This window comes from Galleria mellonella, unplaced genomic scaffold, assembly GCF_026898425.1.
Source record: "Galleria mellonella isolate WM207_F2 unplaced genomic scaffold, CSIRO_AGI_GalMel_v1 utg352, whole genome shotgun sequence".
Lineage (NCBI taxonomy): Eukaryota > Metazoa > Arthropoda > Insecta > Lepidoptera > Pyralidae > Galleria > Galleria mellonella.
The window spans coordinates 3,227,236-3,240,948 of NW_026442084.1; the positions used below are offsets into that span (position 1 = coordinate 3,227,236).

At 33.2% G+C, this 13,713-nt stretch overlaps 1 protein-coding gene across 1 annotated transcript in view; it reads left to right on the forward strand.

Moving 5' to 3' along the window:
• LOC113519395 (ankyrin-3-like) overlaps positions 1 to 13,713 on the forward strand; it is a 165,648-nt gene that overhangs the window by 134,495 nt on the left and 17,440 nt on the right. The window contains exons 18-21 of the mRNA XM_052897124.1: positions 8,295 to 8,375; positions 8,730 to 8,901; positions 10,268 to 10,387; positions 13,066 to 13,173. Coding sequence (XP_052753084.1) covers positions 8,295 to 8,375; positions 8,730 to 8,901; positions 10,268 to 10,387; positions 13,066 to 13,173 — 481 coding nt within the window. The remainder of the gene's footprint in view (positions 1 to 8,294; positions 8,376 to 8,729; positions 8,902 to 10,267; positions 10,388 to 13,065; positions 13,174 to 13,713) is intronic.

Consider the following 13,713-nt stretch of genomic DNA (forward strand, 5'->3'; position numbering starts at 1 on the left):
CTACTAATAAGTATATCATAATATAGGTAAAATATTTCTTTAGCATTTAACTGTATTTTACCAGTGAAAACGAATATTTATCCAGAAGGAACATAAGTTGAGAAATTGTTAAGAATGTCGTTTTTCAATCTAACTTGACTACTACCTTATTTATAAAAACTAAAACCTACAAATCTACTTTATTACACTGTTTTATCACTTTCTCTCAAATTGGGAATTTAGTCTAAAAAAAGAGACAAAACACTTTAGTTAAATAGCTAAAATATGTTTATAAAAGGTTTGACATTTTATGATTAAGGGAGCTAGTTTACTTCCTTATAAATATGTAAATCATATCCGTTTCATAGTCATTCATCCTGTATGATAGTAGTATAATTGAACTACGTATAAATAGCATCGTATTTACTCGTATTTGTAACTAGTTTTTTTATACCCTATATATTGTAATACCCTCTTTATTTCTTGTTAATCAAAAAGCGAGAGAAAATGTATGTAAATACATGAGGTTACGTAGTTAGGTAAGGTTGTATGTATATATTATACATATATTATACAGATTATACAATATCTGCAACAGTAGACGCTTTACTAAGTAGTAACTTAAGATTATGTTCCACAAAAATAAACCGACTTCAATTGTAACAAAACAAGTTACTTAATAAAATTTCTATAGGACCAATGTGTAAGTATAACCTTTCAGAAAAAAAAATCCTAAATCTGTTTACAATTGTCGAAGTTATGAGGTAACAAACATAAAAATTAATACGATAAGCAACCAGCAAATAGCTCAATTCGAATGTATTTTTCCTTTTTTTAAAGTCGGTTGAAAATAGGCTCTACTTATGACGATAAAAATAACATCAATAACATATTAATATACACACACACACAAAATTTAGTTGTCAATATAAAGACAAAGGAGTTTGTAATCAGTATTAACAGAGTTTGTAAAAACAAAAATTTGAAAAGAATTCTTTCTATGGACATATTTGCAACGGGCGCGTATCCTGCAGTGCACAATACGTTACGCTAGTAGTTCAGAATGTAGATGTAATCAGATGTTACAATGGAATAATACGTGACAATAACTGGCAATACATGTGTCCATCATACGACGCATGTTTCACGATGTAAACTTAGGTATATGAGCACAGCTGGTATCGAACTTACATACCGTGTCTAAATTGTTATTCGCGATATGTGATCCAGATTGGATGCAGAGAAATGCTAATCAAATTCGTTACTAGGCATTGCCAGTATCCGTATCGCTAAAGCTAGAAGTAAATCATGAATTTTCTATTTTCAATCACACACAATATTAGTGTTTTCTAAATCAAAATAAACATACATACAAGTAGTTATAGAAAATACAGTTATAGCTGTTTTTTAGCGTCAGTTGTATCATAATACTTAAATAAGTGAGATGTATATTGGTATATGTTGATTGTAATCTATAGAAAAACATTTTAAAAGATTTATCATAAAACCCGCGAAGGAGTCGACTCTAGATTACATTAAGCATTTTCAAAGTCGGTTTCTAATTGACGAAGATGTTAAATAACATACAAGAATACAATTTAAATAAGAAACTTCACTGCCATGCTACTCTATTGCCATTCAGTATCACGTTTGTTCCAGCCATTCATCTACCGCAGTTAATTAATGTTTCCTAACCTAAATAACAGTTAATTACTAGGTGGGTATTATTTGTTGCATACAACCTATATACACTACTATATATACACCTGTTCCAAAGAAATATGAAGCATTATAATTGCGTTCTTGAACTATTACGTGAAATACATTGTGATAGCCGTACATTGTAAGTTAGAGATTTTACGATAACGTTTTACCTACCACTAGGTATTATAGCTACATTTCTTTGTCGCATGTTACCTCTTCGTGTAATATTTCAGCATATTTATTCACACTATAAATTCTTAAATTAATGCTTGTTCTTTTGTCTATATCTAGATCAATAATTTCAACTACTTACCCTCCAAATTTTGTATTTACGTGTCAATAAATTCATGCAACATTATTAATATTACCATTATCTGACCGTTTATATCTACCGTCTAAACATTCTACAATTGATATTTTATACATTTGTTTATGGTATAATAAAAAATTCAACGTTAGGCAAATCATAGAATAGTGGAGAATAGAATTCTGAGCACAGTCCCACCTGTTGTATCCATTACCCAAAGAATCCCTGCAACATTTGTAAGGTTGTCACACTATCTTAGGGGTTACTCAAGAAACCTCACATTCGTACCTGTCGTCTATGTAGAGTGATGACTCATTATTACTGTACTCTAATGTCTCCAACAACGTTTGCTGTATGCAGTAGCCCAGCAGAAACACAAAATAGTGTTATTTGGTGAAGAACTTCTGTTAAATGATCGCATTTCCGCATTAAAGCTCTAGTTGTCGACAAAATTATTCTTGCCTCTAAGCACAAATTAGAATCATAACGACCCTTAGTGTCGACCGCACCGCATTCCACTTTCATCTCGGTGTTATTTTTGCAAACTGTTTATTTTTATTCAAATAGTTGCAGATACATGTAGATAGGCTTGTAGTTTTTCCATGAAAATGTAGCAAACAGAAAACTAGTAATGATATCTTGTTTAAATGTATCCGGCTGCGTATATAACGCTCATTAAATATTTCACGGTCTTGCAAATAGAATTACAAAAAGCATATATGCAGATTATACAGGATGTTTATCATGTATATACTTAAAATAACTGACTTCATTAATGATTAAATAGATATATATAATAGAGTATGCAAATCCTCTATGAAAAATACTACCAATTGAAAAAATGTATCGATAGGATCTGTTTAAAATAAACAAAGAAATACAAATGTAATTCAATTAAAAACAAATCTCATCCATTCTTATACAAATTGAAAACAAATTAATGATCTTTATTTTAAATGAGGCATTAAGTGTTTATAATAACCCAGTTATCTCATTGTTTACTGCGAAAGTGTTGGCTCATGCAAGTGATTTACATAAAATACACGCTCGCATCGATAATACGTACCTACAATCATTGTAACATCAATTAACATGCGAGGTAGGTTAAAACAAACATTAAGACTGTGGGATACATTAGCGACTATTATTATAGCGATGATCTCAGCACAGCACGAGGCAGAAGTAAATAAAGCCGCTTGTTGTCTACCTACGTAACAACTGACCCTTATTAGCGTGATTACTTCTTCCAGTCTAGTTTGGTCGCCGTCTTGCATTACCCACTATATGCGGAGTGCGGCCACGCCCGTTATGTGGCCGTAGCGTAATTTCGATAGAAATGGTTTTATGACCCATTGAAATTAATAGAAAGGACCTTGATAATTTGGAACAAATAACATTGCTTTCTTTATGCGACTAAAAATATTTGCCCTGATTCATTTCATGTGGTCTTTGTAAGATTACCTGAATCACAGATAATATAATACCTCAAAGATTTCCTCTGCGTACATGAATCCTCTGTGAAAAGATTATAGATTTTATCAAGAAAACTGTCCTTTTTTCTCTTTATTTATTTATTCTTTATTGACCACATGACATAAAAAATGTTTGCTACAAATTGTTTGTTGGCGGTGTCCTTCTTGTTTTTAAATAATTACTTTCATCTCAAAATTCATGCTAATATTTCAGTTCTAAAAAATAGAGGGAACAAGATTATTTTTATTTTATTTTTTATAGACTTAATTTTTAATTGATGTACAGAAATCGTCCAATGAGGATTCAAAGCTTATGATCCGCATTAAAAGGATTTCAAGGTGGAGAAGTGAATGCAAGTTGACCTGTCTTATTTACCTTTATATAATAAAGTAATATTTAAAAACGTTTCTGCATCTTACAAACAAACGTCTGTTTACAAATATTAGTGTTTAGTATTAAGTGGAATTGAATATTATTCTCAAAGTAACAAAGGACGAAAAGAGATAAACAATTTTAATCTCTAATGCTACGCTTCCAGCTATTAATATAGTGGTGAAGGCTTGAGCCTTTTTTGTATATTTTTTGTAGTTCTCCCTCTAATATATCATTAGAATAAAATATTAAATTTTTCTAACAGGTATCTCCTTTAAAAGAGTATTAATGATTTTTATTTCACCTTGTATCATTATTTAGCAAAGAGAAAACAAAAACAATATTTTTGACCCCAACAAATTGTCAACCGTACAAATTAGGTGCTAACTTAGCCAGTGAACAATCACTACTTACATATAAACTTAATAACTTTGTCCTTAGCAACTCTTTGGAAGTATATTCACTCAAAATCATGCCCACAACAATGACAACTCATCTGTTGGTCATTGCCAAAGTGATGCGTCAACAATCATTTCGCTTGCTATACCTACTAATTCAAGCACACCCCTACGTATCAGCATATATTTTTAGAGCGACCTATTCTTAGTCTGTTGTTCATAAAAACAGTCGCTATGTGGCTGCACTTATATGTAATTACGTCGTAAAAATATGACTAAGTGTATTTGGATTTAAAAAAAAAACATCCGTCGACTATATTGGTAGCACTTGAGAATTAAATTATTTTAAACCGTTGTACGTTTTAATTTTTTTATGCAACTCATTGGAATGTTAAACATACTGACTTTATTGAATGATAATTGTTACCTATAAAAAAATACACTGATACCAAATATTTATGACTCTGAGAATGTATATAATAAAGAAATTAATAAAACCGTAACTGATGTTATTAATTGGCTAGAAGAAATAATCTAAAAGTTAATATGACAAAACTAAATATATTCAATTTCATAATCAACGAACTAACAAAACATTTGACTTAATGATTAAACACAAAGATCAATTAATTAATGAATGTGACATGTTGGATAATCTTGTAAATATACTGCCCCTCAAATGAGTATCCATTCCTTGTAGTACTAAAATACATTTTAGCCATGAGGAATAGTAAATGCATATTGCATGAAACCATAACAATGCATCTGTAGCTTGTTATTTCACTGCCATATTGCACTATCAAGTTGAAACCGTACATGTAATTAGATCATAACAAAATACTATAATTTAATATAATTAGCACTCAGTTTATTTTTTTTTTTAATATTTAAAAGTAATCTCTATCTAGTCACGTAGAAACGTAGCTTGTTTTAATTTCGTAAAGGTGCATTCACATCTAAAGAAACTAATATTTATTTATTTATAATCATAGCTTCAATATCTTATAATAGATATTAACGTTAAGTAATAGTTTGGCAATAATACTTTTATATATTTAGATATAGCACCACAATTTTTTTTTAAAAACATCAATAAATGCATCGCTTCGACAATAATGAGATATTGATTGCTCCAATTTTTACAATTCAAATCAAAGTAGTAATTTATCGAAGGAAGTCGGGTGTCAAAGGCCAATTCTTTCATCAGTCGGTAGTTCAGAAGTCAGGTGATACGGAGTCAATTAATGCGCCCACGCATGTGACATCACCGAGTGTAATCATTGGGTATTGTAAATTACTGAATGGGAGTAGGGGCGCTGGAATGTGCAGTGAATGTGAACTTAATTAGTTTATATACGTTTTAAATGAAACTTTAACGGTATTTTATGTAAGTGTTTATTATTTGTAATTAATTTTTAACCTGTAAAATTTTTAAAACAATATGAGAACCACCTAATTTTTGTACCCTAGCGCCTAATATAGACACGAGGAAAAATCAGCGTCATGTCTAAAAAGGACATGCCATATAGTTGGGTGACATCATTTTTTATTGTGACAATATTTTTTTAAGTGTAAATTGAAACGCTAAACAAATATTTTTTATTATTTCTTTCTTCTATAGACCTTTTAGTAAACTGCTACAAGGAATGATTCAAGGCGTCTGAGGCTGCATAGATTGGCTCTCTGTAACAGTGATTTATTTAAATGTCTCGTATGTTCAGGAATTATAATAATTATAGCTTTATTATCTATACCCGCAACTTTGTCCTCGTGACTTTTATATATTGATCGACCTGTTGGATAAAAGTTGCCTTATGTCCTTCTCTAAGCCAAATACTATCTGTATGCCAGGGGGTAAAAGAATTGTTATATGTATGTAATAGAGCCTAACAGCCTCAATATGCCATATCAAGTCGACCTCCATGAGGTTCCCTCTGGAAACCATCGTGATTAATTTTTGTCGAATTCGCCACGATGTGTCAATAGACTTCCTTTCATTCTCGCCTATTATTTCTCACTGGTGCTCCACCAGCATATACTGATAGCTCCGACGGAGTTACCATTCCATTTTTACCCATAATCTTTATACCAAATTTTATGGATTCAACTCTAACAAATAAACTTATTTTCCCATTATATAATATTAATATGGATAGGGATATCTTTGTTTATTTTAAGATACAACAGCCACATTGCGGTGTACGCACAGAATTCTAGCTTCTATTCTTTATGATTGCCTTAATCTAATTCGCTGTGCGAATTGGTATTTGTACGGTGCCGACCCGCAGTCTGTACAATCAGGCAATTGTGTCAAGGGTTTATTTACTATACCAACATTTATTTGAAAATAATGTCCTTGTTATTATTGAAAATTTTTATTATTATATAGATATGAAAGTTTGTTTCTTAAAATAAAGAAATATATTCGTTAAACATAAAAATATTTTTATATAATATTTTGTAGTATAATTAATTTAATAAATTACTATAATTAGATATATAATAAAATAATACAATTAATTTAAAAATAGCCATGTAGGTCCCGGCTTAGAATAGGTCACCCTTTACTTTCTTGTGGGTGTCGTAAAAGACGACTAAGGGAATTTAATACTAGAGGGATGGGCAGCAGCGTCTCTCCTAAAATATCAGTAAAAGCCTAACTGCGGTTGCCAACCAGCCTGCCAAACGTGGCAACTACTGGCTTTTTTACTTTATTTTTTTTTATTTTTTATACGACTGTTGTAACCATAAATAATATAGATAAAATGAAACCAAAAAATAAAATAAATAGAATTATACAAAACAAAAACCTCTTAAAATATTTATTACCAGTATAATAAATACCTGTTAGAATAAACAGGTTTTATTTTAAAAATTCAAAATGAATAGAGGTTGTTTGATGTAATTAATTTTGAGTCAAAGTAATTTTAAATACCTATCTAACTCAATAAAACAATTTTCAATTGCGACGGAAATATCAAAGCGTTAAAATTTAATAGTTCGTATAATATAATAACAAAAATATGCAAATGTGTAAAACAATTAACTGTCAATGAACTTAACTGTATTATGTGAATGAAATAATGCATAGCGCTAGAAAGAGATAGCAAAAGCATTTCATACAACACGAACAGGTGTCCCTGTCTAGTTACTTGTTGTTTGTTCGAATGTTTTTGTATTCATAGGACAACCAGAGGCGTGTCACCAAAATAATATTGTAATTGTTTCCTCACTCTTAGAGTGCATACTTATTGGACACTTTCTATGGAAAGTTCCTTGTCCCTATACCTCGTTACGATTTGTACCTACACGTGTGCGAGAGTTAGAAATTAGTGGCCAGTATTATTCTCGCCCTAAATTCCTAATATTATAAATGTAAAAGTTTAAAAATGTTTATTGCACAATAACGGGTAGTCACCCGTCGGTGCAGTCGCATGGATTTATATATAACTAGACCATGTGAATTTAATAAACTTGCTGTTTCTAGTCTCCATTCCGTATAAGTGACTGAAAGGATTTCAAATAAAATTTAGTACACAAATTCTATATAGTAGATTACCAAACAGGATACTTTTACCCTAATTCACGCGAATAAAACCGCGTGTTATTGTTATTGCTAGTCACTTATATAAGAAACCAATGTTACTCAAAAATAACATTTTAAACATTTATTAATTAAATACTCGAATATATAATAACAATAAAACAAAAATAAATTTTTTGAATAAGTTTTTTTATAATAATTATGCAAATTACCATTAATTGTTTTTACCTATATACAAAGGCTAATAGATAGATAGTATTAATTTCTTGGTTTTTAAGTGATCAATTAAATATTAAAGTAAAATCACCTAACACCAATTAAATTTAGCATTTGATTCAGCATTGTATCAACAACTTGAACATCTGTTTGTCGGGACAATTTGTTTTGCATTTGAATAAATAAAATATACATATTTTTTTTTTATTTTAGAGCATCCACTCCTTGACGTAATCATATTACGCCGTTGAACCTTCAAATTATTTGCTCATGTCAAATGAATGCCTTTTTATTGTTTCAGGTGGCTTGGAGGGCAAATACAGAGTCGCCGCTCCTGAGCTCATGCAGGATACCTTCATGAGCGACTCTGAAGACGAAGGAGGTATGTTACAAATAGAAATAATAAATATTATATATTTTTTAATACTTGAATATTTAGTAAAACAAAGCTAAGGGCATTAGTATGTTGTTTTATTAAAATTAGTTATTCAATACAAGACACATAATTTAATAATAATTCGTAATAAATGAACACGAAATCCTTATTCTAATTGTATATTTCATACGGCCAATTAATACCTGAAATATAATGTTATCATGTAAATTGTTTTTTAAACTTCGGTTATTTCGACATAAAACTGAGGTGTCAGTTAGCCCTTTATAATATAATCAATATAGATTTCCCGTTTACAAAGAAGATATATTGTTTGTATATATTAGAATTTTGTAATGACAGGCGAAGTAGAGTGTCCAATTCAGCAGCAACAACAGTACCGCTACATGAACAGCGAGGCAGGCACGCTGCACCGGGCGAGGCCGCTCGAGGACAGCGTCACCGACGGACACCTGTGGCCCAGCAACAATGATAAGAAAGTGGCCACCATCGACCGTCAGCCGCTAGACATCGGGTCAGTATAACAACAACTACATATGTAAGAACAACCGGGTAGCATAGACGTATTTAAGGAGTTTGTGCTCACACCGGAATTGTTTGGTGTCCATCCAAGATGCAAGCGGTAAAAACCTCCGCTTTAATTTTGGGTAGTAATCCGCAGTATCACGCAAAGACATATCGGAGAGCTAGAAGCAAGGTTTCTCTGAAAAATAACCATAAATATACTAATGCCAGGCAGATTTGCTCTATTGAGCGAAATAGCAAGAGATAGTGTCACTGACGAGTGACTATTCCAACGATTATGGACAAGAAAGTGTCCATGATCGACCGGCAGTCGCTCGACATGGTTAGTATAACAACACCCCTTTTGTATATGGCAATAAAAGACCATCGCAGTCCATAAATGTTTGCAGTACCTGAAGCGTTACACCATACCGAGTCATGTGACATGAAATTTCAAATCATGGTACCCAGTGATTCCACTGTCATAGATATCTCAACTATTGAGGGCGTGGATCAAGTTTTTGTAAAATATTACCAAATTTAAGCAAGTGCTTATATTTTGTTTGGCATGGAGTAATTACCTGACAAATTTAATTATATTTAAAATTCAAATTATATTCATAGTATCCTCAATATTGTCAAAATTAACTTTAACTTTTGAGGCGTAGTACCTGAAAGAAATGAAATTTAATTTAATGTCAACTTTCGAACCAGAATACAGCACGCGTGCATACTACATTATCGCAGAATTAATATGTAGACGAAGTTACCCTTCTTCATGCAGGTACTATTTTAGAGACATCAGAAATTCAGATACAATTTAAAATGATAAAAGGTTCAGACCTTTTATCATACTGCACGTTCACATCATCAGTTTATCTAGTGCGAAATATTCAAATCTTTTTTGGAATTTCAGACTATATTTTTTTTTATACGACTTAGAATGGCAAACAAGCTGACGGCCCACCTGATGGAAAGTGGTAACCGTCGCCTATAGACATGAGCAGTACCATGGATATAACAGAGTATACTCTTTCGCCCATGATACCCCCGTGCGTTGTCATTCCTGAGGACTCAGGTGTTATTCCTCTGTACCCTGTAAATTCACGCCATATCCCGCCCTTCAAACCGAAACACAGCCATGCAAGCACAACTGCTTTACAGTAGAAACACGAATGGGACAGAGGTACCCAAGCAATCGACTTTTGTACAAAGTATCCCTCTAGGGAGACTTTGTTGATGATGATCCCCTTTCTATGGGGAAAATGATCACTTTCATTGCCGTTATTGGTTATATTATTAAAAGCTAATTTTTGACAACCCTGTCTAGGATTATAGTGGTACCCATATTTATTTCTGCGATCTTTCTCCTTTAGGTTCCTGGTGTCGTTCGTGGTGGATGCTCGCGGTGGCGCCATGAAGGCAAAGCGCCGCGGCGGTGTCCGGATCATCGTACCACCAGCCGCCTGCGCGGCGCCCACTCGCGTCACATGCCGGTACGAATACATACTTTGTACTTTGAGAAAAACACGTGTCTATCAAGTTATGTTTTTTTTAGGCCGCTAATAATGAATACCTCGCGCACTGCTGTCCAATTCTAAATTCAAACCTATAGATACACGACATCTTATTATCAGATAGAAATATGTATTATTACATTTTATACATAGTATAATGTTATAAAGAAAAATGAATTAAACTACGTGATTTTAACTGTTATCAAAAGTGAATGGTTCTCTCTATAAATTTCGGTGTCCCTACGGGGTGTCACGTGTCTTATGTGCTTACTTATTATAATATCTAATTTGCACCACGTGGCATGCGAATAAATATAAATAAATAAATAAATATGCCCAAAATTCCAATAGGAGTTTCCAAATTATTTGTTTTCCAGCATACTTATAGATTTACCACATTGTTTATAGTCGAAGTATATGGATACCTAATGATATTTTTTTATGTTTATTACACAGCGCTTTACTTCATTGGGTAAAAATATGTGCCACATTTTATAACTAACCTACATTTGTGCCATGTTTCATTCAATTCTAATGATGATGCATTATTAAATAACAAACCCATACATACCCTCTTAAAACATTATTAAGGCGTTTTACATTAGTAATGCGGACTACCAGTCATATTGCTAAGTAATATACCCTGTCAGATCGATCTCCACCTGATCTCCCCTGGAGACCATCGTGTTATTTTTTTTTTGATGAGTGAAAATGGTATGGTAACTCCGCCTGCGCTAACGAGCTACGCTGGCGGAGCACCAGTGAAGGGTGATAGATGAGAATGAAAACAGGCCAGTTAGCCCATCATGATGAATTCATCAGGAATTAACCATGATAGTTTCCAGGGGAACCGCGAGGAGGTCGACCTGGTTGGGTATATTGCTAGCAATAGGATTCTCAGTCTCCATTACTAACAATCCCTTTCTCCCTCCCCCCCCCCCCCAACGTGTTGTATTTATCACGATAGGTTCACTAACTTACCTTTTCATTCTCACCAATCATCTATCTCTGATGCCCCGCCAAAGTATACCGTTAGCGTAGGTGGAGTAACTATTCCATTATCATCCATTAAAAAAACTGTGGTTGCCAACCCGCCTGCCAAGCGTGGCAACTACTGGCAAACCCCTCCTTATGGGGGAGGCCTATGTTCAGTGGGCAGTTAACGGTTGAAATGCTGATGATGAATCATATACAGCATCAACATTCATCCATACATCAAACCAATACAGCCATTCAATTGAAATCTACAAATAGCGTAGTGGATAGACGATTTTCCCCTTACAACCGCAGTGATCGTTTTAATGACTAACATTTATTAACACATGGAGATCTATTAAAATTTGCAGCACTAGAGAAACGCGGATATCCTAATGAGCCAACAATAGCAAGTTGACTCATTTATGTGACCAGGGTTTTGGGTAGTTGCCACTGTATCTTGAGCATTATTACGTTATATGGTTTCCGCACTTTACGCTAGCATTTATATACGTATGGTATTAATAGAAGCTGTAATAAATTATTTAGATAATGACTAGATAGTAAGGATTATTTTACGACCCATTCCGCCTTCGTTCGACCGCAATGTTTAGGAACACTAATTTTTATTTTATTTCATTAAAATTTTATTGTTTCCCTATTTAAACACAATATTTTTTTTCAAATAAGTATAGTCTTATACAGTATAATAATAAGAATTTCTAGATACAATTATAATTATACGTTAACTTGACAATTTTCTTTCTGTTTTATTATTTAAAAAAAAAAAAAGAAACTATGAACCCGAGATGAAATATACGTTACAGCCTAAATGGTCGCATACAACGCGGTTTCAGAGATGTTTTCTCCCACGAACACTCAGGTTATGGAATGAGCTCCCTGCCGAGGTTTTCCCAAGAGACTACAGCATGGGGTTCTTCAAAAGGGGGGTAAAGAGGTTTCTTCAGGGTCGGCAACGCGCGCGTAATACCTCTGATATTGCAGGCGTTCATAGGCTGCGGTAATCGTTTGCCATCAGGTGGGCCGTATGCTTGTTTGCCACCTTAGTGGTATAAAAAAAAAAGATGTCTATACAAATTTTTATTCAAATTGTTTGAACCTTTCAAATGTCGCAAACTTCTTTACAAAGTTCATTGGTCTCACATATTAATATTGAATCTAAATAATTAATACACAGTGAAAAAGAACACAAGGTCTGACTTTTTAAACTGTGTTAATAAGCATCCTGCCTTTAAAGGATATGGCATACTGCTAAGTATATGTGGACCATTTAAGTGTTTTATGTCATCTTTTGTTCTTTTTTTTTTTTTTAGTACAATGTCACTGTTATAAGTTTTTAGTTACTCTGTATCTTTAAGTTATCATATACCATATATCAGCCGTTAACTGTCCACTGCTGAACATAGGCCTCCTTCTATTGGAGAGGTTTTATCATTAGTTACCACAATTGGCAGGCGGATTGATACCCACAGTTAGGCATTGGTGATGGTTTAATAGGAACACTGTTGCCCATCCCTCGACCATTAAGTTCCCTTAGTCGCCTCTTACGACGCCCACAGAACAGGAAGGGGTAGCCCATTGTATATGGAGACCACACATCTTTAAGTTAAGCAATACTTAAATATTTTCCCATACTTTATTAAAATTTATTCACTTTATAGTGCGGCGACTCGCAGAGCGCCTGCAGCGGCGCCCCCACCACTCATGGAGGGCGAGGCGTTGGCTTCACGACTATTAGAGCTACAGCCGCAAGGAGCTAAATTCTTGGCGTAAGTATATTGTAATAGAGAAAACTCTTACAGGAAGGAAGGTCTGAGGAACTGACAGGAAGGTCTTGAGTCGCCATCGTCACCGTAACAACTTATTATGGTCTCCATACTAAGCATATTTGCATAATTTTGACTAATTGGCATAGGTGAAAGATTAGATTTCCAATATAATGCTAGCGAGAATTATATTTTATTTTTTTCTTTAATTTACGATACTTATGCAGACAACTTTTGAACTAAGTCTGGTACCTTCCTCACTAGTATTTTACGCCTTCCTACAGAAATACAACTTGCAACTTACTTATAAGATTTCGAATTTTAAAATATAAATTAACATTATAAGTAGCAGTATCCTGTGGCTTCATCGGCGTGAATCAGTTTATAAAGCAACCTATGTGCTAACGTAAGATTTAACTTGCTTGTATACCAAATCTTAATCAAATCCAATAACAAGAAGATTAATGTATTTTTCTTACTCTTTCACGCAAAAACTGTTTAATAGTAACAAAAATACATCAATGTTCTTGTTACAAACTTTCG